The sequence below is a fragment of the Oncorhynchus tshawytscha genome, linkage group LG24, assembly GCF_018296145.1.
Source record: "Oncorhynchus tshawytscha isolate Ot180627B linkage group LG24, Otsh_v2.0, whole genome shotgun sequence".
NCBI classification, from domain to species: domain Eukaryota; kingdom Metazoa; phylum Chordata; class Actinopteri; order Salmoniformes; family Salmonidae; genus Oncorhynchus; species Oncorhynchus tshawytscha.
The window spans coordinates 5,131,119-5,159,114 of record NC_056452.1 but is presented as its reverse complement, the minus strand read 5'-3'; the positions used below and the strand labels follow the sequence as shown (position 1 = coordinate 5,159,114).

Genomic DNA, 27,996 nt, shown 5'->3' with positions numbered 1-27,996 from the left:
ACCCCCACGCAATAAGACTCCTGAACAGGTAATCAAATGGCTACCCGGACTATTTGCATTGTGTGGCCCCCCCAACCCCGCTTTTACGATGCTGCTACTCTCTGTTTATCATATATGCATAGTCACTTTAATTATACATTCATGTACATACTACCTCAATTGGCCCGACCAACCAGTGGCCCCCGCACATTGGCTAACCGGGCTATCTGCGTTGTGTCCCACCACCGGCCAACTCCTCCTTTACGCTACTCTCTGTTTATCATATATGCATAGTCACTTTAACCATATCTACATGTACATACTACCTCAATCAGCCCAACTAACCGGTACCTGCATATAGCCTCACTACTGTTATTTTTCACTGTCTTTTTACAGCTGTTTTTAGTTCTTTACTTACCTATGGTTCTCCTAATACCATTTTTGCACTGTTTGTTAGAGCTTGATAGTAAGCATTTCACTGTAAGGTCTACACCTATTGTATTCAGCGCATGTGACAAATAAACTTTGATTTGATAAGCTACAGCTAGTCAGCACTGCAGTGCATAAAATGTGGTGAGTAGTTGACTCAGAGAGAAAGACAATACTTGAACAGTTTTGAACAAATTAATGTATTAAAAAATGAAGAAGCGAGAGAGAGCTAACTATATATTTATATATATATATATATATATATATATATATATTAAACTTTTACTTACTTTGCTAGCGAATTCAGCTAGCTAGTTTAGCCTTCTCAAACACCTGGCTCAAACAGAAGGATGCTATGTTACCTAGCTGACCATGGCTATGCAACACTGGAACTCTTCTAAGTCAAGTTAAGTTTTTGGTTTTGTAAATGTATTACTACTGGGGCCCCCAAGTGTAACTGCTTGCTGACTGTACACTGTACTGCGTGATTATAGCAGGTTTACTAACACGTTAGTTGAAGTAGTTATGTTGTTGACATGACGTTAGCTAATATGGTGACAACAATGTAGACTGTGTGTAGTGGTTAGCGGTTATGATATGAAGGTGTGGCTTGGGAAGTTTTTTTCCCCTGGTCACAGACAGATGTGTTGTGCACTGAAGTCCACAAGCGAAGGGAAAAGTTGAGCGAGTAGATACATGAAGGAATTATACAATGATCTGATCTGGCTGCTATGAACTGTGTCTGCGTGTGATCAGGGGTGTATTCATTCCACCGATTCTGTTGAAAAGAAAAATGGAAGCAAACGGAACAAAACTGGAATAAACATACCTGAATTTGTCTAAAAAACTCTTGTTTGCAGCTGTTGGACTAATGATTACACCCTAGAACAGCTAGATGCAGGCAAGATTATATGCAAGGTGGTATTGAATGTGTCAATGTCTGTCACCTTGATTACTAAAATGTATCTTGACCTGTGCACCTACGTTGTAAACTTTCATTCATAGGCTTGTAACAACCTCATATAGGGAAAATTTGACTATCATGTAGTAGTCTTAACCTATCGATGTTCATTGAGCTGGGTGAATGGACTGTGAATGACATGCTGTAATAGAATTAAGGCCATGCTCATACAAAAAATAATCCTCCTCACTCATCAAAATGCTATTGTGTTATTTAAATATATAAAAATAGTTTTTCTAATGTTACCTTCATAAACGCAACCAAATGATTATTTTTGCGATGGCATATATGTATTAACTACAATGTTAGAATGTTGCAGTCAGAATGACTGCTCATTAGCTTGAAGAGGGGGGGTTCCTCGAGGCCCAGTGGTTCTAGCATTAAATCAATTAATTGACAACAACACAGTGCAATACATAATGTCAAAGATGATCACTAACATGATTTCACTTTCTATTAAAGGTAGTAATGCAAAACAAACCGAACCCAATGACATGGATGATGAGCAGAGCAGTGGGAGTCAGAGCACCGATAAGCAGAGGGAGTCAGAGCACTGATTAGCAGAGTGAGGGGAACAAGAGCCATCCAAGATGGGCCATTCCTGTGGCACAAAGCTGGAGTTGCAGCGATGGAACAAGACTGTAACTACCAATTGGGGGGTAAAAAAACTATAAATAAATCACATCTCAGTCCATCCCGGCAACAGTGTGCCTCTCTGGCCTTGCTGGTACAGAGATGGCAAAAACCTGGCCATCGTGGACTGTTCCTGGCCAGCTGATATTTCAAGTTGTTGTCCACTACACCTTATAGTAGATTGTCAGTTGGAGCCAGGATGCCAATATGGGTCTCATCTATAGCACCTGTACACTGTGGAAACCTCCATTTATCACAATAACTCCATGCCACTCGTATATCTACAGGGACTGCCTGTCTACAGTTAGTATTCTGGTGAGTCAGATTGGGCCGAAGAACAGCACACAGGTGTAGGAAGGTATCTCTTCTCATCCTGAAATTGAGGAGCCATTTTGTCAGTTGAGTTGTCACTCATGTGCTGCCTGTCACGCCCTGACCTGAGTATTCTTTGTTTTCTTTATATATTTTGGTTAGGTCAGGGTGTGACATGGGTGATGTATATGTTTTTGTACTGTCTAGGGGTTTTGTAGGTTTATGGGGTTGTTTACCATCTAGGAGTTTATGTATGTCTATGGTTGCCTAGATTGGTTCTCAATTAGAGGCAGCTGTTTATCGTTGTCTCTGATTGGGAACCATATTTAGGCAGCCATCTTCTTTGGGTATTTCGTGGGTTATTGTCTATGTGATGTTGCATGTTTGCACTCAGTTTTGATAGCGGTTTGTTTAGTGTACTTCGTGTTTTCTGTCTTTCATCAAAAATATGTATTCACATCACGCTGCGCTTTGGTCTCGTCATTACGACGATCGTGACACTGCCACTAATCAAATGAATGGGGATGTGCCCAGAATCTTCTGTGACAGTAGGTGAAAGTATTCTTTCAAGGCTAAAGAATGTGTCTCCAATTAGGAACAATACCTTTAGTAGACTAGGCTGCATCAGATTATTTTGATTCACATAAATTATTGATTGATTGATAATCTTGATTCACTATTGCAGTATTATAACTATATATTTTAGTCTAATTATGCTTTTATTATGTTTTGAATGGCCTAAACATAATATAGAAATTTAGCCTATTCCTATTATTAGAACACAATTTGCCTGGGCTGCTCAATGGGGCAGTTTGATTGTTTCATCAGCTCATGACTGATTACCTGATGGATCTTGCATGGAAAATGTCTAGGGTCGCTATACAATTGAAAGAACTCATCAGTACTAGCCTTCTTTGTCTGGTACAAGCAGTGCATCTAATGCTGTGATAGTGAAGCACCACATTATAAACTGCACGTAGTTGGGACAAGCGCTCATATTGCTCAGCTGTGTTCTATGTTGGTTGGAGCACCAAATTTAAAAGTAATAGCGAGAGGGTCGCAACACAGCACATCTGATGATCCATGACTGTTATGATTTGGGAATCCCTGACACATTTCTGTCCAATAAATGAACAACCTGCACGAACACATGGCTTTGTTAAAACAAATTGTGGTGAGCTTGCCCTGCGCTTGAGATGTGGCAGTGTGAAATCAACCAGACCAAATGAAGAAAATACATTGTAACAGATAAACGAACTCTGATTCGAACTAAAGCAAACAAACCTGTGTAAAAATGCCCTTACGGCATAACTAGGCCGTCAAAGAAAGCTGGTGATATATGTAATGTGTAGTATGGGATGATGTAGACTTCAGCCCCTTTGTTATTGTCAGAGTTAGTCTAATGTAGTGAACAGTTTTACAAGCTAATGTAGCAGATTGCATAACAGTAGCATATGGTCCAACAATGTCATCCATTATTAGAGATTGCTGGAGGATAATGTACTAAACTGGTCTGCCTTGTTTTTCAATGGATTCTAATGAAACCTCTCTTTCGGGAGTGGGCACAACCAGCAAAGCAAAAAAATGGAAGAGGTACAGCAAGGCACAATAGAGGTGAACACGTCTCCATCTGTCTCCATCATCTTTATGACCTCATGCTACAGTACAACTCTTATTACAGTGATGCTAACGTCCTTTGCAGACTGCAAATCGGCTTCAGTCTCTTACGAATATCAGGTTTCCAAATGTGGCTGATCAGCTCGATTCGGTCTAATGTAGCAACAATTGAAATGTTGTTTTTTTACATTGGACAAAAGTAGAGACTCAGAGCTAGAAAATGGTTTATCATACACTACAGTTAAGGAACAGTGAGAAAGTAATTCTGATTTGAAAGTTGCTAAACTTGTAACCTCACTTTTGAGAAAATGGACCTTGAATATCTTGGTAAACCTACTGGAGAGCTCTTCTTTGTCTACACCCATTCAACATCGTTCGCACGCTCTTAATGTCACGAACCTCGCCGAAGATGGTGCCTCTTCCTGTTCGGGCGGTGCTCGGCGGTCGTCGTCGCCGGCCTATTAGCTGCCATCGATTCCCTTTCCCTTTCCCTTTCTAATTGGTTACACCTGTTTTGTATTAGGGTTTGTTTGTAGGGTATTTGAGGGCACTAGGCCCGCTGGGTATTTGTGCGGGCTTGTTTTTTGTTACTCTGTGTTTGATGGTGTTATTTATTCCTGTATTTACTCTCCGGACTATTTTGTCCTGTTATTTGGACAGGCAACGTATATACGCCCTCTGTGTTGGCGTGACTGTTTTGTTGCGCTGGGGAATAAATTTGAAAGGAAAGACTGAACCCTGCTCTCTGCGCCTGATTCCACCCACCACTCCTAGTTGATCGTAACACTTAAGCCTTAGCCCCACCCCTCTCTTTAAGGATTCACATGTAAGGCCATGTACTAAACAACCAAATATTTCAAGACTAAAGGCTGGTTTATGCTATGGGTGTGTTTGTAAATTCAGTCTGGAGTGCCAGAGTGCACTCAGGGCGTTCGTAAACTCAGAGCATTTTCAGATTGTCCCTTTGTATATTCAGAGCGTTTCGCTCTTGGAACGTTCAAAGCGCACACTGCACACTCTGGCCGACGTGTAGGGTTGATCCGAGCAGCAGTAAAGCACCCAAGCTAACTGGCTAACGTTGGCTAGCTTGCTAGCTATTTCCAGACACAAATGAGAGAACAGCACACTCTGACCATTTTACTCACCCTCGTAGAGCTGGTTAGGCTGTTTTTATCTTATCCAAAGCGTTGGAGACTATAACTGTGCTGCTGGCAACAATTTTTATTTATTTTTTTACAACGTTTACTGACACCGTCCATATTCAACGGGTGTTGAGCTTTCATAAATTCGTCAGTTATTCTGCTCTCTGGCACATTCAGACGAGAGTGCTCTGAAATAGGAGTAGATAGCCAGAGCGAATTTATTAGCTACGTCTATCGACAGTTGTCGCAGTGACATCATGAATATTCTATTGAAATGGTTACTTTGGTTTAGACTTTGGTTTAGACATGTAGCTATCTAGCTAGCTAAACAATTAACCATAATCCCAAATCATATCGGCACTACCCTGTATGAATCTACAGGTAGCTAACCAACCAGGTTCAATGTTAGTTAGCTAGCTAACATTAGGCTATAACTAGCAATGCGAATGGCTACGAGATACAAATAATATTACACATTTTCTCCATCTTCTTAGCTATCATACTCTAATTCCACTGGGAATTCCACTGATTTCAAAACTTGGTCCTCCAGTTAGTGAAGAGCAACACTTTTGCAGTTCTACTACGTGATATCTATTTTTTTTTGCAGTGTTAGAAAGGATTACCTACACATACTGAGAAGCTCATGTTTTTGACAGAAGTGTGACAGACCAATCTGAACTAATCTCTCGGCATGTCCAGCCCATCCATTATCTCAGCCAATCATGACTAGTGGGATGGTTCTGGACTTTTTCTGTGGCTAAACCAACTGGGCTCGTAATTTAACAATTGTATTAGTATTTAGAGATGCCATACAAGCTTGTTATTAAGGCACATGTAAGATCACATATTCCAGAAGGCATTTCTGCCAAAAAAGGAATTTGGATAAAAAAAAGTTTCTGTTCAAATGGCACCCCTGTGAATTAGTGACATACGCCTAGTTTTCTGAAATGAGTCACAAATTAAAATCTTGATATCAACCTGGCCAGATTGTACAATTTGCTTCTGTTCTGTCATCACATTCTGCGATTGCCTTGTGAGGCTGCGTAACTGTCCAACGTCAACTACAGCGGTGTAATTGATCTGCGTGTGTTTCAGCACCAACAGTGTAAGCCTCTATGCTTATGCCAGGGTGAAATGAGTTCGGAAAAACTGAAGGTAGACCTATACTGTACATCTTAAAAATAGTTTTCATATACAAACTTTATATGTCCGAACTCAAAATCAAATGGGCTTCCCCAAAATAACATGGTAGCTGTGGTAGAACGTTTATTTTGATTAGCAATTTTGAGCATATCAAAATCCCATCAGATAGTCTGATTTCAAATGTATCAGGTAAACAAGATCATTAGGGAAAATGTTCTTCCACAGCATGTAAAGGTAAATAATGAACTAAACAATGAAACATAATCTTAACTCACTTACTAACCAACCATGTTCAATGTTAACTGGCTCACATTAGGCTATAACTCGTGTGGACCACCAGGAGGCAGGCTGGTTCCATGGATAGTAGACCAACCTGGCATGTGAGTAAAGGTGATCAGAGGCATTTAAACAACTTCTTCGGGATCGGTGTCCCTTCCACGGGACGGATGAGCTAACGTAGGCAAATGCGATCAGCATGAGGTTGTAAGTAACAAGACATTTTCCCAGGACCTAGACATATCTTATATTGGCAGAAAGCTTAAATTCTTGTTAATCTAACTGCATTGTCCAATTTACAGTAGCTATTACAGTGAAAGATTTCCATTCTATTGTTTGAGGAGAGTGCACAATTTTGGACATGAAAATATATGAATAAACAAATTAGGCACATTTCGGCAGTCTTGATACAACATTTTGAACACTCATTGGATCAGTCTAAAACATTGCACATACACTGATGCCATCTAGTAGCCAAAATCTAAATTGCACCTGGGCTGGGCCCTTGCTGTCTCTGCCTGGCCGGTTCCCCTCTTTCCACTGGGATTCTCTGCCTCTAACCCTATTACAGGAGCTGAGTCACTGGCTTACTGGGGCTCTCTCATGCCGTTCCTGGAAGGGGTGCGTCACCTGAGTGGGTTGATTCACTGATGTGGTCATCCTGTCTGGGTTGGCGCCCCCCCCTTGGGTTGTGCCATGGCGGAGATCTTTGTGGGCTATACTCGGCCCTGTCTCAGGATGGTAAGTTGGTGGTTGAAGATATCCCTCTAGTGGTGTGGGGGCTGTGCTTTGGCAAAGTGGGTGGGGTTATATCCTTCCTGTTTGGCCCTGTCCGGGGGTGTCCTCGGATGGGTCCACAGTGTCTCCTGACCCCTCCTGTCTCAGCCTCCAGTATTTATGCTGCAGTAGTTTATGTGTTGGGGGGCTAGGGTCAGTTTGTTATATCTGGAGTACTTCTCCTGTCCTATTCGGTGTCCTGTGTGAATCTAAGTGTGCGTTCTCTAATTCTCTCTTTCTCTCTCTCTCGGAGGACCTGAGCCCTAGGACCATGCCCCAGGATTACCTGACATGATGACTCCTTGCTGTCCCCAGTCCACCTGGCCGTGCTGCTGCTCCAGTTTCAACTGTTCTGCCTTCTTATTATTCGACCATGCTGGTCATTTATGAACATTTGAACATCTTGGCCATGTTCTGTTATAATCTCCACCCGGCACAGCCAGAAGAGGACTGGCCACCCCACATAGCCTGGTTCCTCTCTAGGTTTCTTCCTAGGTTTTGGCCTTTCTAGGGAGTTTTTCCTAGCCACCGTGCTTCTACACCTGCATTGCTTGCTGTTTGGGGTTTTAGGCTGGGTTTCTGTACAGCACTTTGAGATATCAGCTGATGTACGAAGGGCTATATAAATACATTTGATTTGATTTTTGGAATAATGCATTATGGCCTTTCTCTTGCATTTCCAGGAGGATGGCACAAAAAAATACAAAAGAACAGTTGTTTTTTTCTTTGTATTATCTTTTACCAGATCTATTGTGTTACATTATACTACATTCCTTTCACATTTCCATAAACTTCAACGTGTTTCCTTTCAAATGGTACCAAGAATATGCATATACTTGCTTCAGGGCCAGAGCTACAGGCAGTTACATTTGTGTATGTCATTTTAGGCGAAAATTTAAAGAAGGGGCTAATCCTTAAGAGTTAAGCACAGCTGACAGCACTAATCACCTATTTTCTTCCCCCTACAAGAGAGAGGAGGGAACCAGCAGTGGGGGAGATTGGAGGAAAAAAAAGAGTGATTGATTCTCTAAAGGGGAGGATTTACCTGACGAAAGGGAGAAGAGGAGGATAAACTACCTCTTGGGAATGGCAACCACGGATCTGCACCACCACCCGATAGGAGCTCTCCACGAACGGATAGTTAAGGCGGTCCACAGCATGTAAACATTTAAATCAAACTTTTATTTTAATCTGACTATTCACAATAATCCTATTATTGTGTACATACTCAGTGCTCATTTTGGTCACTTTTGGTCAGTAACACCAGCCACACCATACAATAAAGGCAAAACAAATCTGACATTGCCAGAAGTTTGTCGGACCCTACCACATAGTGGTACTTAATCGGCAGACCTCGACCCTGTCACACTGAAAAGCCAAGATCTCCGACAATTATTTACGACCTAAACATTTGTAGACGACTTTTACATTTTGTCTTGGACAGATAAATTGTGGCATAGGACAGCTAAAATCATACAATCTGCAAAGGCCTTAAGTAGTTGACTCACCTTTTAGCCAGGTACATTTCTATGGCAACAAATCCTTCAAAACAAACCTGCTCTGTGGCAAGCTAACTCAGAGCTAACTTCATTTATGCTTAATGAAGTTTCTGAGCCAAGAGTTGAGGACCAATTAAAACAAATTACCTCTCTTCCCCCCGGCAAAGATTGTGTCATCATCCCCTTCATTTGAGGAAGACAACTGAGTAAATATTTAATTAATTTAAAAAAAATGGTTGGTAAAATGTTTTTTACCAACCATTTAAATACCTATGACATTACACATTTAGTAAGGACATAATTTGCTTTCCAAACTGTACATTTTTCACATGATTGTATTTTCAAATTTGCAAAAGATGAACTGACAGTCCGGAACAAATCATAGACATATAATCCATAGATGGCAGTCCTCATTCAGGTCAAGACTGGAAGCCATTGCTAATTTACCCATGAGTTTAAAGGGCTAGGCGTCACTTCAGCGGGACACCTGTCGACAATTTCCGTTGAAATTGGAGGGTGTGCAATTCTAATAAATAATCATACAAGTTATGGATATTAAACATCTTGGTACATACAAGTGTCTTATATCGGTTAAAAGCTTAAATTCACATCAACATATTTTTCAACCAGCACAGGCTTCATAAAATCACAAATAGCGATTAAATAATCACTTACTTTTAAAAAATCTTCCTCTGATTTGCAATCCAAAAGGGTCCCAGCTACAACATGCATGGTCATTTTGTTAGATAAAATCCTTCCAAAAAGTCTATAGCTGGCGCCATCGATTTGAGTAATCAACTCATTCAACATGCAGACAAAGGAATCCAAAAAGCTACCGATAAACTTAGTTAAACCAAGGTAAACTATGTTTCTCTTTACCCTAAAATGTAATTAAACTATATTTCATATGGAAAGAAGTATGTTCAATAGAAAAGTAAAAATAGCAAGTGCGCGTCCTCTTCGTCGCGCACCCACAGACTGATTTCCGACTGTACCAAAGCTCAAAATTCTTCCTCGTTTGGGAAGAAACAAGCCTGAAACTTTGAACAAAGACTGTTGACATCTAGTGGAAGCCATAGGAATTGCAATCTGGGAGCTGGAATTGCATAGGACCCATAGCTTTTCATTGTAAGAGCATGGGATCTCAAAATAAATAAATAATCCTGTTGGTTTGTCTTCGGATCTTCTCCTACCATATCAATTGTGTTATAGTCTCATACATTATTTTAACATTTCTACAAACTGCAAAGTGTTTTCTATCCAATGATACCAATTATATGCATATCCTGGGTTCTGGCCCTGAGTAACAGGCAGTTTACTTTGGGCACGTCAGTCAGGCGGAAATTCTGAAAAAAGGACCCTAGTCCTAACAAGTTTTAATTAACAGTCAAATTACCAGGGCTACAGGTTCCAAAACCACTCTATGGCTTATACAGTGCGTTCAGAATGTATTCAGACCCCTTGACTTGTAATTTTTTTTTTTTACGTTACAGCCTTATTCTAAATTGGATTAAGTTCGTTTTTTTTCCCCTTCATCAATCTACACACTATACCCCATAATGAAAAAGCAAAAACTGGTTTTAAGAAATGTTTGCAAATGTACAAAAATGTAAAACTTAAATATCACATTTACACAAGTATTCAGACCCTTTTCTCAGTACTTTCTTGAAGCACCATTGGCAGCAATTACAGCATGGAGTCTTCTTGGGTACGACGCTACAAGCTTTGCACACCTGTATTTGGGGAGTTTCTCTCATTCTACTCTGCAGATCCTCTCAAGATCTGTCAGGTTGGATGGAGAGCGTCACTGCGCAGCTATTTTCAGGTCTCTCCAGAGATGTTCGATCAGGTTCAAGTCCGGGCTCTGGCTGCGCCACTCAAGGACATTCAGAGACTTGCCCTGAACAACTCCTGCAATGTGTTGTCTGTGTGCTTAGGGTCATTGTGCTGTTGGAAGGAGAACCTTTGTCCCAGTCTGAAGTCCTGAGCACTCTGAAGCAGGTTTTCATTATAGAAATCTCTGTACTTTGCTCTGTTCATCTTTCCCTTGATCCTGTCTAGTCTCCCAGTCCCTGCCGCTGAAAAACATCCCCACAGCATGATGATGCCACTGCCATGGCTTAACCGTAGGGATGGTGTCAGGTTTCTTCCAGACATGACACTTGGCATTCAGGCCAAAGAGTTCAATCTTGGTTTCATCAGACCACCGCATCTTGTTTCTCATTGTCTGAGAGTCGTTTATGTGCCTTTTGGCAAACTCCAAGCGGGCTGTCATGTGCCTTTTACTGAGGAGTGGCTTCCATCTGGTCACTACCATTAAGGCCTGATTGGTGGAGTGCTGCAGAGATGGTTGTCCTTCTGGAAGGTTCTTCCATCTCCACAGAGGACCTTTGGAGCTCTGTCAGAATGACCATTGGGTCACCTCCCTGACCAAGGCCCTTCTCCCCGATTTCTCAGTTTGGCTGGGCGGCCAGCTCTAGGAAGAGTCTTGGTAGTTCCAAACTTCTTAATAATGTTCTTGGGGGATCTTCAATGTTGTAGACATTTTTTGGTACCCCTCCCCAGATCTGTGCCTCGTCACAATTCTGTCTCTGAGCTCTACGGACAATTTCTTTGACTTCATTGCTTGCTTTTTTCCCTGACATACACTGTCATTTGTGGGACCCTATATAAACAGGTGTGTGCATTTCCAAATCATGTCCAATCAATTTAATTTACCACAGATGGACTCCAATGAAGTTGTAGAAACATCTCAAGGATGATCAATGGAAACAGGATGCACCTGAGCTCAATTTCGAGTCTCATAGCAAAGGGTCTGAATACTTATGCAAATAAGGTATTTCTGTATTTAAAAAAAAATATATTTAAAAAAACTGTTTTCGCTTTGTCATTATGGGGTATTGTGTGTCGATTGATAAGGGAAAAAATATTTCACCCATTTTAGAACAAGGCTGTAAATTGACAAAATGTGGAAAAAATGGAAGGGGTCTGAATAATCTCAGAATTTCACTGTATGTCTAGGGCCACAAGGCAACAAGCTGTTCCATAGGGAGCAATAGGAGTGGGAAAGAGGTGCTTGTCCTTTGACTACCTTCCAGTGCATGCATTGGCTAAAATAGTCCTCACACAACTATTTCATGTTTCTAAATTATTTCTTTATTTCAGATGAAGGGTACTGCTATGGGATCCCCCATGGCTCCTAACTATGCCAATTTGTGTGTGGCTTACATGGAGAAACAGTCTATTTTCAACCCTCTCAAAAATGTTTTCTTGCCTAACATCATTATTTGGAAACGGTATATTGATGATATTTTTGTTCTATGGAGGGGTGATGCAAAACAGCTCCAGGCGTTCCATGCTTTTCTTAACTCCTGTTCTGATCATTTGAGATTTACTATGCAATCTGATACACGTCAAATCAGTTTTCTTGATCTTCTGATCTTGTGTGAAGATAGTGTTCTATACACTGATCTTTACAGGAAGCCTACTGATCGTAACAGTTTTTTGAGGGCTGATAGTTGTCACCCACTTCCCATGAAAAATAGTTTGCTCTATAGCCAATCCTGTCGAATCAAAAGAATTTGCAAAAAACAATCAGATTTCGACAGAAATATGGCTGAGACGCAAAGAAAGTTCAAGGAGAGGGGCTACAAAAATGATCAGATTAATATTGCCATTGAGAAAATTCTAAACAAAAGGAGACATGAGCTTTTTCAAGGTCAGTCTCGCAAAATATGCATTCTTGTGTTCTAACTACCCGCTATTCAAAGCGTTCTGAACAAATTAAGGGAATTGTTCACAGACATTGGTACATATTAAAATCCGATGATAAACACATTACCGAGACTTTGGACCTTCCCTTGGTCGTATTCTCGCGGGGCAGAAATCTCAGAGACCAATTGGTACACTCTGATTTACCACCCCAAGATATTCCTGAACAACGTCTATTTGCGCCCCTACTGGATGGAAATTACAAATGTAATGGCTGTGCTCAATGCAATGGCACTTATAAATGTAGATCCTTCAAACACCCACAAACAGGGAAATCGATCCCAAACAAAGGTGTTATTATGTGCTCCACTAAGGCAGTTATTTATCTTATAACTTGGCCTTGTGGTAAAAATGATGTGGGTAAAACAAAGCGCGAATTAAAAGTACGTATCTCAGAGCATCGTAGCTCCATTAGGTGTAAAAACTTTACTTACCCAATTGCGGCCCACTACTTGGAGGCAGGCCACTTGATTTCGTCTCTGCGTTATATTGGCATCGAACATGTCACCCTCCCTAGGAGAGGGGGTGACCTTGATAATTTATTGTTAAAACGAGAGGCTGCCTGGATCTTTAACTTAAAGACCCTTGCTCCCTTCGGTCTCAACGTAGACTTTGATCTGAAGCCATTCTGGGTTTGGGTATGATCTGAAGCCATTGTGACTTTGCCATTGTAATAGTTTGTAAGCTTGTGTAGTAAAAATAATTTATTTAATTTATGATCGTATGCTATCCATTTGTTGTTTGTATGCTGTTCTTTGCCATTTTAATATTTGATAATTAACCAATGATATTAGGCCACTCTTGGCCATGATTACAGACACCTGTGTCTTTTGACACTACATAAACGAGTCATCCCGCAGTGTTTGTGATTATACCCTGATGAAGACAGCTTGGCTGTCGAAACGTTGGTAATTAAATTTTTGCATCTGAGCTCCTAGAGAGCGCGGCTCTCTTTTATTTTCAAGTTTTCTACTCCGCTAGCCAGCACCTCACCTGAATAGGTGTGTTTCTTTTTCTTCTAGCTTGTCCATTGACAACCAGCCTGTGCTGGTTGAAAAATATTTTGATGTGGGGCGCTGTCCTCAAACAATCGCATGGCATGCTTTTGCTGTAAAGCCTATTGTAAATCAGACATTGCCGTTAGATTAACAATAATTTAAGCTTTTAACCGATATAAGACACTTACTTGTATGTACCTAGATGTTTAATATCCATAATTTTTATGATTTCACCGGAAGTTGTCGACAGGTAAGATAAAAATAAAATTAACTATAATTAATAATACAAAGAGAGCACTTCTAAAAGCCCATTTCATACCATAGCCTGCTGAATTTGCCAGATAACTTTTCTTTCATTTTGATTTCGGCACAAATTAAAATGTGGCACTGACTCACCAATGGGTTGATGTTTCAGCATTGTCTCAATGAAAAGTTTGGCGTTCGACAAGCCATGTGCAACAAACATGTGTAGTTACAAGTCTGCTAGAGTTAGTGGCAGGCAGAAGGGCGAGCAATATCCACCCTCGTAATTACAGATGAAGCCTGACCTGGAATATGAAGCAAACTAAATCGGGCTAGCTTTAGAAAACCCTGAGTAGATCTAGCTTGCTTTGTGGTATACCACACTGTCTCTCACCAGAGTATCAATCAAATCTATTCATAAAGCCCTTCTTACATCAGCTGATGTCACAAAGTTCTGTACAGAAACCCAGCCTAAAACCCCAAACAGCAAGCAAAGCAGGTGTAGAAGCACGGTGACTAGGTAAAACTCCCCATCACATTTTAGGGAAGACCCAGATGCAGACAGTGTCGAAGTAACAAAAGTTTATTACTAGAACAGGGGCAGGCAAAACACAGGTCAAGGGCAAGCAGAGGTCAGTAATCCAGATCAGAGTCAAACCATATAGAGCGGCAGGCAGTGTCAGGGCAGGCAGAATGGTAAAAACCAGGAAAACTAGAAAACAGGAACTATAGAAAAAGACAGGAGCAAGGGGAAAAATGCTGGTAAGCTTGACGGTGGCGCACCCCCTCTCTAGGTGCGCCACCTTGCATCCTACATGGGTGCATACCTGGTTGACCGGGGTGCCGACGTTGGAAATCAGCGATGAGTCCTGGGTCCAGGATGTCCCTGGCGGGGACCCAGCACCACTCCTCCGGACCATAACCCTCCCAGTCAACCAGGTACTGGAATCCTCTGCCCCAAGGTAGAACCTTCAGGAGACGCCTCACCATGTAGGCCGTCGATGAGACGGGGTGAGGGGTGGGCCTGGAAACAGGAGACAAAGGGCTGTGAGACATGGGTTTGATTTTAGACACATGAAAAGTGGCATGTATATGGAGGGTACGGGGAAACAGAAGATGAACAGCACATGGGCTAATGACCTTGGAGATGTGGAAAGGGCCGATGAACCGGTAGGAAAGTTTGCAGGACTCTACCCGGAGGGGCAGGTCCCGGGTGGACAGCCATACCTTCTGCCTGAGACATTACTGGGGAGCCGGGGTCCGGTGGTGGTCTGCTTGTTGTTGATACCTGAAGGTGGTCTTGAGAAGGGCTGACAAGGCTCTCTTCCAGGTATGACGACAGCGGCGGACAAACATCTGAGCCGGTATGCCAACCTCTTCCTCTTCCTCTTGCTCAGGGAAGAGCAGGGGCTGATAGCCCAGGGAATACTCAAAGGGGATTGCAGGGTTTTGTCCTTCTTCTCCACAAAGAAGAACCCTGTGCCTGTGGGGGAGGCAGAAGGACGGATGAACCCTGCTGCTAGGGAGTCCTCAATGTAGGTCTCCATAGCCTTGGTCTTCGGACCCGACAGAGAGTACAGTCGTCCCAGGGGCGGAATGGTGCCTGGGAGAAGGTCAATCCCGCAGTCATAGGGTCGGTGCGGCGGAGGCAAAGTGGCCCGGGTCTTACTGAACTCCCGAAGGTCCTGGTACTCTGCAGGAATGGCGGAGATGTCCAGGGCTACTTCCGAGCCCCCATGAAGATGTCCCAAGGCAGGCTGCGCTGACTTCAGGCACCGAGCGTGGCAGAACATACTCCAACCCACGATGGCACCAGCAGACCAGTCAGTAAGGGGATTGTGTCGCTGGAGCCAAGAGAATCCCAATACCACGGGAACCTGAGGAGCAGGAATTGGATCGTCTCGATGTGGATCCCTGACACTCTTAGGTTGATGGGGGTGGAATTATGGGTGACTCTGCCTATAGAGCGCCCATCCAGCGCTCTAACTTCCATGGGAATGGAGAGGGTCTGAGTGGGGATGCCTAGTGCGGACGCCAAGTTATAGCGTCCATAAAGCTCTAATCGGCCCCAGAGTCTATGAGTACCCGTAGAGATTTTCACTGGTTTCCTTACAGCAAAATGGCATGTAAAGGGGTACGAGTAAGGGGAGAGGAAAAGGTCTCCATATAGCCCACCAGAGTACTCGCTCCTACCTGTGAGCCTGGTCTATTAGTGGACAGGTGGAGACGAAATGACCAGTAGTCCCGTAATACTGGCAACTCTTAGTGTGAATAATGTATAGCCGTTTGGCTGGAGACAGCCTAGCTCTGCTTAGTTCAATTGGCTTGGGAAGAAGTGAATCGGCAGCCTTTCCCTCTTGGGGGAACTTGGATAGCCTTGGGTTCTCTCGGCAACGGAGCCATTGGGGACTTCCGGGATGCCTCGGAGGCGAGGTGGAATCTTATGGCGGGCGAGTGAAATCATATCTCCTCTCCTCCCTTCGTTCCCGTAGTCGCCCATCGATCTGAATGGTGAAGACGATGAGCGTGTCGAGATCCGTCGGTAGTTCCCGGTATGCAAGCTCGTTCTTTACTTCCTCCGATATTCCGTGCAGGAACATGTCAAACAGCGCTTCTGGGTTCCTGGCACTCTCAGCTGCCAATGTGCAGAAATCCTACACATAGTCTGCCACACTGCGGGAGTCTTGTCGAAGTTGGAGTAACTTCCGGGCAGCCTCTCATGTCACCTCGTTCCATGGAAAGGGGTTGAGTGGGGATACCCAGCTCTGACACCAGGGTAGTATCCATAAAATTCTCGTCGGCCCCAGAGTCAATGAGTACCCGGCGAGATTTCGACCGGTCACCCCACAGCAAGATGGAATGGAGAGGGATGGGAAATTCTCTGTATGGCCCTCCAGCATACTCATACCTACTGATGGGCCTGATCTTTTAATGGACAGGTAGACACGTAATGACCTGTAGTGCCACAATACAGACAACTCTTGGTGTTAAATCTGCGTAAACGTATGGCAGGAGACAATCTATTTCTGCCGAGTTGCATAGGCTCCGGAAGAGGTGAGTCGGCAGATCTCTGAGATTCCCGGGGGAACTCAGGTAACCTCGGATTCTCTCGGTCACGTAGATGCCGGGAACTTCTGGGATTCCTCGGTGGCGAGGTGGGATCCTTGGGCGATCGAGTGGGAGTCAGACCTCTTCTCCCTCCTATGCTCCCGTAGCCGCCCATCGATCCAAATGGTCAAGGAGATGAGTGAATCAAGATCCGTGGGCAGCTCTCAGGCTGGTAGCTTGTCTTTAACCTCCTCTTGGTGGCCACTATGCAGAAATAAACCGCATAGTATGTCACACTACGGGAGTCTTGACGAGGCAGGAATAGCTTCCGAGCAGCCTCTCTCCCGGACAACGGAGAAATTATAACCTTTTTTCACCTCCGCCACAAACTCCTTCAGCCTGCAGCACACGGCAGATTGTTGTTCGCACACCACCGTAGCCCAGGCGAGAGCCCTCCTGGACATCAGCGTTATAAGATACGCTATCTTCGAGTGGTCCGAGGGAAAGGATGAGGGCTGTAGCTCGAAGATAAGGAGTACTGGGAGTGAAACTTCAGATATGGCTGAGCAAAGCGTTCCGGAGGAGGTAAGCGGGGTTCTCGGGAAGCCGAGGTGGGCTGGAGAAACGCGCAGCTGACAGCGGGGTTACTGAGGGGCTGGGAGGTTACTGTTAGGCTGGCTGCCTAACAGACAATCCACGGAATTGCTCCAGCAATGTATTGAAGGCACGGTCATGGCATTCCGCCAAGGTCTGGAATCCTTCCATAAGACCTTGAAGTAAGCTATTGTGTCTTCCAATGGTGTCTCCTTGGGAGGAGACGGCATTGTGGGGCTGGTCCGAGTCTGCTGGTCAGTCATGGTCAGTTCTTACTATCAGGAGTCAAGCTAAGACCCAGATGCAAACACAGGAGGCGAATAGTACGAGTCTCAGAGTTTATTATTGTACAAGGGACAGGCAAAAGGTAAGTCAAGGCAGGCAAAGTGTTTTAATCCAAATCAGAGTCAGGCAGGTACAGAACAGCAGGCAGGATCAGGGTCAGGACAGGCAGAAAGGTCAGAACTGGGAAGACTAAGAAAAACTAAAACTAGAGCACAGAAAACATGGGAACACGCTGTTAGGGCTTGACAGGACAAGACAAACTGGCAACAGACAAACAGAAAACGCAGGTACAAATGCACAGGGAATAATGGGGAAAATGGGAGACAGCAGAAACAGATCAGGATGTGACAATAGTACCGATTACTGTATTACAATCATGTTGTTAAGGTTGACTTGAGTGAAATATTATGTTTTTTATGTTTTGGTATTGTAATACTTTCTGTAACTAGTCTCATCACCTGCTGCTTGCATTTCAATAGTTATGTTGTTTATTAATTACACAATTGTCAGAAAGTCAGTATAAGTCCGGCTAAGATGCTGAAACATCAGTCAACAACCATCTTAGTGCAGAACATTGCCTGGACATGTATTATTTAGGGTGAGCCTCAAAATAATATTGGAGATATGGGCAAAGAGTAGCTAATACTGATGATCAAGGTAAGAATAGACATAGCTATAACATTCTACTTCTGTTTGATGAAACTGTCGCGGGCATTATTCTATTGATTGAAATTTGAGCAGTGGTTTCAGTGGCTAATGTAGCTAACTAGCTAGCTACCTACGGTGGAGAGGTCGATTTGATACAATAAAATCTATGTTTCCAGCCCATCTGAGGTCATTCCTGCTAAATAGTTAATCTGCCTTGAATTTAATTGTGAATGTGGCTGAGATCATTGAACAAAACAGTATGTGGAGGGTCAAACTTGTCAAGGTAAAACGACTTAGCTAGTCAAGTTGTGCTATAGCTGGGCTGCTAGGATGAAACGTGAACCCCTGGACTGTATTCCATTAGTGGAAACCAAGACTATTCTCAGGGCAGGTTTGACTTTTCGTAGCACAGGTTAGGAGAATTTAAGCAGCAGGTTAGGATAATTAACATGGCAGGTTAGGAGAATTAGTTTAAGGTTAGCTAAAATTGCTCCCAACACGACTCAAAAATATCTAGCTACAACCTGCCCCGAGAACAGTCTTAGTTTCCACTAATGCGATGCTGCAAACCCGGGAGCCTGGCAAACGTTACAAAGTCAACTAACAATTTCAATAAACGCTATCCTGCTTGATTTCAATTTTGAATATGGCTTAGATATGGCTGAGAAATAAATATATTGAATGTCAATGTTGTTGGGATATAACGTTAGCTAGCTAGCAAAAAAACGTGTGTAGCAAGCTAGCTAGCTCCTGTTGCTAAGATACAAGAGAGTGGCTAGGTTTCAGTTTTGCCTCCAAAGCGCGATACATAGAACACATTTGAATTATAACGTATGATTTGTAATCCTAATTCTGTCTATCTTTTTCTGTTTCTCCTTTAACAAAAATAAAGTATTAGCCAGTTAGCGCCATGTAATTAGTTTGCTTTCCATCATTGTTTGCTGTAAAAGATGCAGAGAAAAATATTGTTTTTAACAACAACATCTTTCTCGAGTATTCGAACGGAAGGATGTGATCATAATTAATCGTTCTCTGTGATTCGAGTGTCAGTGTTGACAACTTTGTGGAATATATTGGAGGTAATTTAAAAAAAATGCCTATTGGATAATGCTAATAAATTAAAAACCCTTTTTCTTAGAAAATTTGCGAACCGATCGCAGTGCCACCTGGTGACCATTTAGGGAATGAAGTTCTCAGCTGAGGCCCCAAATGTTGTTCAGGAATATGGAGTATTGACGGGGAAAAGAGGGGAAAAACTGACTTGCATGCATTGGCCAATCAAAACCTAATATAGACGAGACTATGGTCACGTCTCTAATGTTCTTATCTACCTCAATTACCTCGTACCCCTGCACATCAACTCGGTGCTGGTATCCTGTGTATCTAGCCAAGTTATTGTTATTCATTGTGTATGTATTTCTTGTGCTATTATTTGTTTTATATTTTTCTCTGCATTGTTGGGAAGGGCCCATAAGTAAGCATTTCACAGTTAGTCTATACCTGTTGTTTACAAAGCATGTGACATATGATTTGATTGATCAAAATGGTGTCTAAAATAGTTTTTGCTCTTTCTGTATGATTAGGCTTACTCATTCACCCTCTGCAGTCCTCCCAGCCCATTTCCCACTCATTAGTAACTGGTACATTTTGCACAGTCATTTTGCTGCTTGTAGAACTGATAAAAAACATTTGAGGAGAAAAAATGTGTTACTAATATGGAGGGAAAGACAACATTTTCTCTCTGTGTTGATCTACTTTGTTGTGAACAGGACCAGGGACATGCGCCGGTGCTTTCATCTTTTGCCTGATTAATTCCTCTTGATAAATGTTCTCACCTGAAGATTGGCTAGTTAAAAACTTTTCTCCTCGCTACAGTTTTTCTAAGCTGATGCAAAAATAATGAGACCGGCACTTTAATTAACGAGGCTGTTTTGGGGAAGAGATAAACAAGTAAATGATTCAATCCGTCTGACGCTCTTTATCAAATGGAGGACCTTGCTTTTACCAGGGAGGAACACTGCCGTGGTCTGGCATGAGATGCTCTGGGTGTGACTTGATTCATCTTTCGATGGAAGATGTTTTCGAGAGACTTCATTCAGCACAGTGAATAATCCCATAGGCAGCACCTGTTGACATAATGTGTCATGTAGGATAAACTTATTTTGCTATACAATTTACTAGGGTGTGTGTGTCTCTCAACTTGAGAGACACAGACAACAAAGATTAATCTGAAATATGTTTCAGAAATTCAATCAACCACACACCCTTTAACACTGTAGTCTTTATTTTGTCACGTCGTCATGTCAAATATATGTTTATAGGACATATGACATGTATAATTTGATTTCTTTACAATAGAGAAACAACATAGATATGACACACTATTTTGATTTCTAAGTAGAAGCTTTGTTTAAATAGTGCATATAAATCATTTATATTTTTTTCAAATACACATTTATATCAAGCTCCCACTGGTCTTTATGTCTGTCTGCATTGTTTCACATTATTCACATACATGAGTGTGTTTTCAGTGTCTTAAATGTATAAATTAATTCCTCTCTGCAGTCCAGGCTGCTGTGGCTCTTTTACAGAAACTAGGTGCCAATTAGTTAAGCAGGTGGTCCTACCCCCTCCCGTGTGATCGATGCAGGTGGGCGGAGTCTCTCCTTGCAAGTTGGCAAGAAATAATCCAATCAGCTGGCAGAACGTTTGGCACAAGAAATTCCAGCACCTTTTCCCACCACTGTTGACAGGAAGCTGTTTGCCCCTCCATTCACCAGGGCAATGTTTTGTTTACCAAGCCCCTGGGCCTCTCTTTGGACACCTTCCTGAGGACCCCTGCTCTTGGGAAAGCTGTAGAGCAGTCTGGGTGTATACCGCATGCTCTTTTTCTTGGACTCCAGCACGGTCACAGCAATAAAAGTGTTTGTGCTGTTCAACCCGGCAACACCTGATCCGGATTCTGCTGTCCCAGAGGCCACAAGGCTAGAGTGTTGGAACAGGTCCCCTGGCCCTACTAGGGTTTCAGAGGAGCCCTGGTGCGTGTGAATAGGGCTTGTCTCTGACACCAGTGCAGTCTTGATGTTGTAGGGACGCACATGACTGGGTCTGTCCTCTAATTCTAGTACACACACAGAGGTGGAGGAGTTAGGGGGGGTGTGGCTGCTGCTACCGACAGGTGCCTGCGCCATGTAACCTGGCCCGGCAAGACCTCCTCCATGCGACACCCTCTCCCTGCTCCCGTCCACGTGACCCCTCTCGCGGTCGTGTACCTGGAGAGAGGGGATGATGGGGACGGAGTGCGTGCGGAGAGAGGGAGGAGCGGGTGTTATTCCTCTGTCTAGACGGGTGCAGGGAACATCCCTCCATCCCTTCTTCTCTGCGGAACGAGACATGGTTTGCATATTCGGGAACCCGCTGTGCTGGCGATCGTCACCTCCACCCCTTCCAGTGTCAAACCTGCAGGGATGCAGAGAACAGAAAAAAATGGGTGGAGATTATGACCTTTTGTTCCCAGACCTTTATTGCATGATTTCTAATTTTCACGAGAGAGATAAATCCTTTACCATACAATTAAAGCCTAAAAAACATCTGTCTACACTGGTTACATTTTTTTTTTTTTTATCTGGGAATTCATAATCTTTTGTAGTTATTTATAATCTACGGCATGGACAGTCTACTCTGGCTGCTTAAATGTTTCAGTGAAAATTCTTTCTCTTGTGACAACCTTATCAGAGATTTAAGGCTTTAGCATCAAAGCTGGGGTATGCCTGACCTGGGTTTGAGTGGCTATATGAAAACCTTCCTGAAAGAATACCTGAATGTCCAGATAGCAGAAATGTTGAAATTAGGCCTAGCATTAGGTTGGTGAGTGCATATGAATCAAGGAACGTTGCCTGAAGAACCAAAAGTGTTGCAGAGTTAAAGATGCTATTTGACAGTAAAATGTAAAATAATGCCATCGGGCTATCTGGGGTATTTCCTGCAATATTATTCTCAAAGAATATAACTTATAAATGTTTTGGGAGCTTAGTACAATTGTCTTAATCTCCCGAAACCGAAGTTAAAGTTAAATTACTCGATTATGTTTATGTTGTCATTTGAATCCTAGTTTTGAATTATAATGTCATTCTCGTCGATCCTTGTAATCAATAGCTCCAGCTATGATTTTGAGAGTGGTTACATTTCCCCAGCCCCATCTCTATGCTTAAGTGTTGGGGATGTTTTTGGACTGAAACAAGTAAACAAGAATCAAAAAAGATTGTCTTTTTTTTATTTTTTATTTTTTATTTCACCTTACCGGCTGTAGAAGGGGTCCGGATATTGTAGCCCAGGAGTATACTTCGGTGGTAGCAGATGAAAATGTTCTGTTTGCGGTAGGATTCCAGGGATTTAAATAACAGGTCTGTTATGCTCCGGTTAGTGTCACGTTGTTCGAACTGACGAGAGCTTTCCGAGCTGAAGGTTAGCTGATGACCGCTGGCAATGGTTTGCTGACTGATAGCTGGTAGTTAGCTGGCTAGCTTCTGTTGAGGGATTCCAGATCCGAAGTAAATATAAATACTTTAGGGAAAAAAAAGCAGATCCACGCCACATTGGGTGAGGCGGGTTGCAGGAGAGTATTTAGATGTTGAGGTTTAGCAAAATATTTTAAAGGATATGCGACGAAAAAGATGTAAAACGATATATACAAGGGACACGACAGGACAAAGACGTCTGACTGCTACGCCATCTTGGATAATAGATTCCATACCGAAGCTAAACCATATACCTATACACCAGAGACTATTGTGTCCAAGGTCACTAAAATAAGATGTCTTATATATACTGACACAGAAACATATGGTACTGTATTGAGCTCTAACTCTAAAAAGTGTCTTAAATCTCATACGTTTGTTAGTGAAACCTACTAAGATCCGCTCAACAAGCCTTTAGGAGTGAGCCATTATTATTGTCTGACTTCAGAGACCGTTTGTACCATAACTGAGTTTACATTTTTAATTACTTTCCCCGTTCTTCTGTATTATAGGTGGAAGCCTGGGCATTGTAAAATATCTAAAAATAAATCTCATGACAAATTAGGTTTCAATCCATTCTTCATATGTGAATGGCAAATATGTGTTTCGGACAGTGTTTAATGAAAGTGGCAATGCTCTATGGAGATTTACTGCCAAAAACGAAAACACAGGTGATTCTTATATGCCCATTTTCCCACTCTTGTTTTCTCTCTCTCTCTTTGGTCTCTTTCTCTCTCTCTCTCTCTCTCTCCCTTCCTCCCCCCTCTCTCTGTCTCCCTCACTCACTCTCTCACTCTCTTTCTCACTCCATAACTCTGTCTCTGTGTTCTCTCTCTCTCGCTCCCTCTCACTCTCTCTCCATATTTTACTGCTCATTCCTCATTCCAGGAAAGAGGGTGTCTCCATGGCAACAAGGGGGGTGGGGATGTTAGTGTTGTATGGCTGTTAAGTATAGAAATAGGTCAATCCTACTTCCATTGGCCTTGCTTTGCGGATGGATCTTTAAACGGGTTATCAATAGTTAATTTGTTCAACTAGTCAAATAAATCGGTCACAATCTTTGCACGTTGGTGAAGAAAAAAACCCTCTTATACCACTCGTTCCCCGAGCATTTGCAAGCCTCATGTTACCAATAATTGCCTATGGCTACAGATTCCTCCTCTGCGGCTTTAAAAAAATTATCCTAGTTAGTTCTCTCTCTCTCTCTCTGCATGTGTCTGTGTGTGTGTGTGTGTGTGTATTTGTTTGTTTGTGAATGCATACTGTGTGTGTGTGTGTGTATGTGTGCGGACACGTGACGTAATGTGCATACTCTACGTGTGCACATGCATACTGTGTGTGTGTGTGTAATGCGTGAAAAATCTGCACACTGAATGTGCGTGTGCATAGTGTGTGTATGCATGCATACTAGTCTGCATACTGTATGTGTTTGAGGAGATCATCTCACAGCCGTTGAAAGAATATGCTGAGCTGCCTGCATGCTGCACTGTTTAAGAATGTTAATTATGGAAATAGGTCATATATAAAGAGTTTGACAGCAGTGTGTATCTTACAAGTCACTGTGATACTCAATCAGGTTGGCATGTTAATACGAATACTGCCAGGGACTTTTAAGTGCAAAATATGCTCTGGGAGAGCTATGGTTACATCCCAAATGACACCCTATTCATTTTGAAGTGCACTACTTTTGGCCAGGGTTTACTCATGGGATGCACGTTTCAGCACAATATTGTTTTGAACATTATTTTGAAGACTGACTGAACGTTGTACTCAATGCATTTTCAATTGGAGGCAAATAATTTGCTGAAAAGCCTTTGGTCATCATTGAGATGTTGTCAGATTGACTTTAGATGTGGTTTAACATTTGCTCACTAGCTAAGATTTAGGGAAAAGCACTGGATTTAAGCTAGCTAACATTAGCATTGCTTGGTATTTTGACAAAGTTTGCTAGCTAATGGCAACATTGCCATCTCTCTAAAGTAAATTTGACGACATCGTAACGATGACTAAGTTGTTTCCTACTAATTATTTGCTTAATTTAATTTTCCAATCTTATTTCCAAGCCATTATAGTGTAATTTAGACAAAACAATAATTAACCCTTGTTTAGATTGACTGGGCACCACTCAACTTCCGGGGCTGTCTCACACACACACACACACACACACACACACACACACACACACACACACACACACACACACATAGAATTGCTGCTACAATTTATTATTATTTAAGATGTTCATCCATATAACTACTAACTTTAGCACATTTCATAGTCTACTGTATATTCTTACTGTATATACAGTGGAAGTCAGGAGTTTACATACACCTTAGCCAAATACATTTAAACTCAGTTTCACAATTCCTGACATTTAATCCTAGTAAAATTTCCCTGTCTTAGGTCAGTTAGGATCACCACTTTACTTTAAGAAAGTGAAATGTCAGAAAAATAGTAGAGGGAATGATTTATTTCAGCTTTTATTTCTTTCATCACATTCCCAGTGGGTCAGAAGTTTACATACACTCAATTAGTATTTGGTAGCATTGCCTTTAAATAGTTTAACTTGGGTCAAACGTTTCGAGTAGCCTTCCACAAGGTTCCCACAATAATTTGGCTGAATTTTGGCCCATTCCTACTGACAGAGCTGGTGTAACTGAGTCAGGTTTGTAGGCCTCCTTGCTCGCACATGCTTTTTCAGTTCTGCCCACAAATTTTCTATAGGATTGAGGTCAGGGCTTTGTGATGGCCACTCCAAGACCTTGACTTGGTTGTCCTTAAGCCATTTTGCCACAACTTTGGAAGTATGCTTGGTGTCATTGTCCATTTGGAAGACCCATTTGCGACCAAGCTTTAACTTCCTGACTGATGTCTTGAGATGTTGCTTCAATTTATCCATATAATTTTCTTTCCTCATGGTACCATCTATTTTGTGAAGTGCACCAGTCCCTTCTGCAGCAAAGCACCCCCACAACATGATGCTGCCACCCCCGTGCTTCACGGTTGGGATGGTGTTCTTCGGCTTGCAAGCCCTTCCCTTTTTCCTCCAAACATAACGATGGTCATTATGGCCAAGTTCTATTTTTGTTTCATCAGACCAGAGGACATTTCTCCAAAAAGTACAATCTTTGCCCCCTTGTGCAGTTGCAAACCGTAGTCTGGATTTTTTATGGCGGTTTTGGAGCAGTGGCTTCTTCCTTGCTGAGCGGCCTTTCAGGTTATGTCGATATAGGACTTGTTTTACTGTGGATATAGATACTTTTGTACTTGTTTTCTCCAGCATCTTCACAAGGTCCTTTGCTGTTGTTCTGGGATTGATTTGCACTTTTCACACCAAAGTACGTTAATCTCCAGGAGACCGAATGCATCTCCTTCCTGAGTGGTATGACTGCTGCGTGGTCCCATTGTGTTTATACTTCAAATCAAATCAAATCAAATCAAATTTTATTTGTCACATACACATGGTTAGCAGATGTTAATGCGAGTGTAGCGAAATGCTTGTGCTTCTAGTTCCGACAATGCAGTAATAACCAACAAGTAATCTAACTAACAATTCCAAAACTACTGTCTTATACACAGTGTAAGGGGATAAAGAATATGTACATAAGGATATATGAATGAGTGATGGTACAGAGCAGCATAGGCAAGATACAGTAGCTGATATCGAGTACAGTATATACATATGAGATGAGTATGTAAACAAAGTGGCATAGTTAAAGTGGCTAGTGATACATGTATTACATAAGGATGCAGTCGATGATATAGAATACAGTATATACGTATGCATATGAGATGAATAATGTAGGGTATGTAAACATTATATAAGGTAGCATTGTTTAAAGTGGCTAGTGATATATTTACATAATTTCCCATCAATTCCCATTATTAAAGTGGCTGGAGTTGAGTCAGTGTCAGTGTGTTGGCAGCAGCCACTCAATGTTAGTGGTGGCTGTTTAACAGTCTGATGGCCTTGAGATAGAAGCTGTTTTCAGTCTCTCGGTCCCAGCTTTGATGCACCTGTACTGACCTCGCCTTCCGGATGATAGCGGGGTGAACAGGCAGTGGCTCGGGTGGTTGATGTCCTTGATGATCTTTATGGCCTTCCTGTAACATCGGGTGGTGTAGGTGTCCTGGAGGGCAGGTGGTTTGCCCCCGGTGATGCGTTGTGCAGACCTCACTACCCTCTGGAGAGCCTTACGGTTGAGGGCGGAGCAGTTGCCGTACCAGGCGGTGATACAGCCCGCCAGGATGCTCTCGATTGTGCATCTGTAGAAGTTTGTGAGTGCTTTTGGTGACAAGCCGAATTTCTTCAGCCTCCTGAGGTTGAAGAGGCGCTGCTGCGCCTTCTTCACGATGCTGTCTGTGTGAGTGGACCAATTCAGTTTGTCTGTGATGTGTATGCCGAGGAACTTAAAACTTGCTACCCTCTCCACTGCTGTTCCATCGATGTGGATAGGGGGGTGTTCCCTCTGCTGTTTCCTGAAGTCCACAATCATCTCCTTAGTTTTGTTGACGTTGAGTGTGAGGTTGTTTTCCTGACACCACACTCCGAGGGCCCTCACCTCCTCCCTGTAGGCCGTCTCGTCGTTGTTGGTAATCAAGCCTACCACTGTTGTGTCGTCCGCAAACTTGATGATTGAGTTGGAGGCGTGCGTGGCCACGCAGTCGTGGGTGAACAGGGAGTACAGGAGAGGGCTCAGAACGCACCCTTGTGGGGCCCCAGTGTTGAGGATCAGCGGGGAGGAGATGTTGTTGCCTACCCTCACCACCTGGGGGCGGCCCGTCAGGAAGTCCAGTACCCAGTTGCACAGGGCGGGGTCGAGACCCAGGGTCTCGAGCTTGATGACGAGCTTGGAGGGTACTATGGTGTTGAATGCCGAGCTGTAGTCGATGAACAGCATTCTCACATAGGTATTCCTCTTGTCCAGATGGGTTAGGGCAGTGTGCAGTGTGGTTGAGATTGCATCGTCTGTGGACCTATTTGGGCGGTAAGCAAATTGGAGTGGGTCTACGGTGTCAGGTAGGGTGGAGGTGATATGGTCCTTGACTAGTCTCTCAAAGCACTTCATGATGACGGATGTGAGTGCTACGGGCGGTAGTCGTTTAGCTCAGTTACCTTAGCTT

The 27,996-nt window shown here is 42.8% G+C and overlaps 1 protein-coding gene across 1 annotated transcript in view; it reads right to left on the bottom strand.

Moving 5' to 3' along the window:
- Positions 1 to 20,636: 20,636 nt before the first annotated feature.
- nrg3b (neuregulin 3b) overlaps positions 20,637 to 27,996 on the bottom strand; it is a 414,103-nt gene continuing 406,743 nt past the window's right edge. Inside the window, exon 9 of the mRNA XM_024386324.2 lies at positions 20,637 to 21,814. Within this exon, the coding sequence (XP_024242092.2) occupies positions 21,049 to 21,814 (766 nt within the window). The 3' untranslated portion in view covers positions 20,637 to 21,048. The remainder of the gene's footprint in view (positions 21,815 to 27,996) is intronic.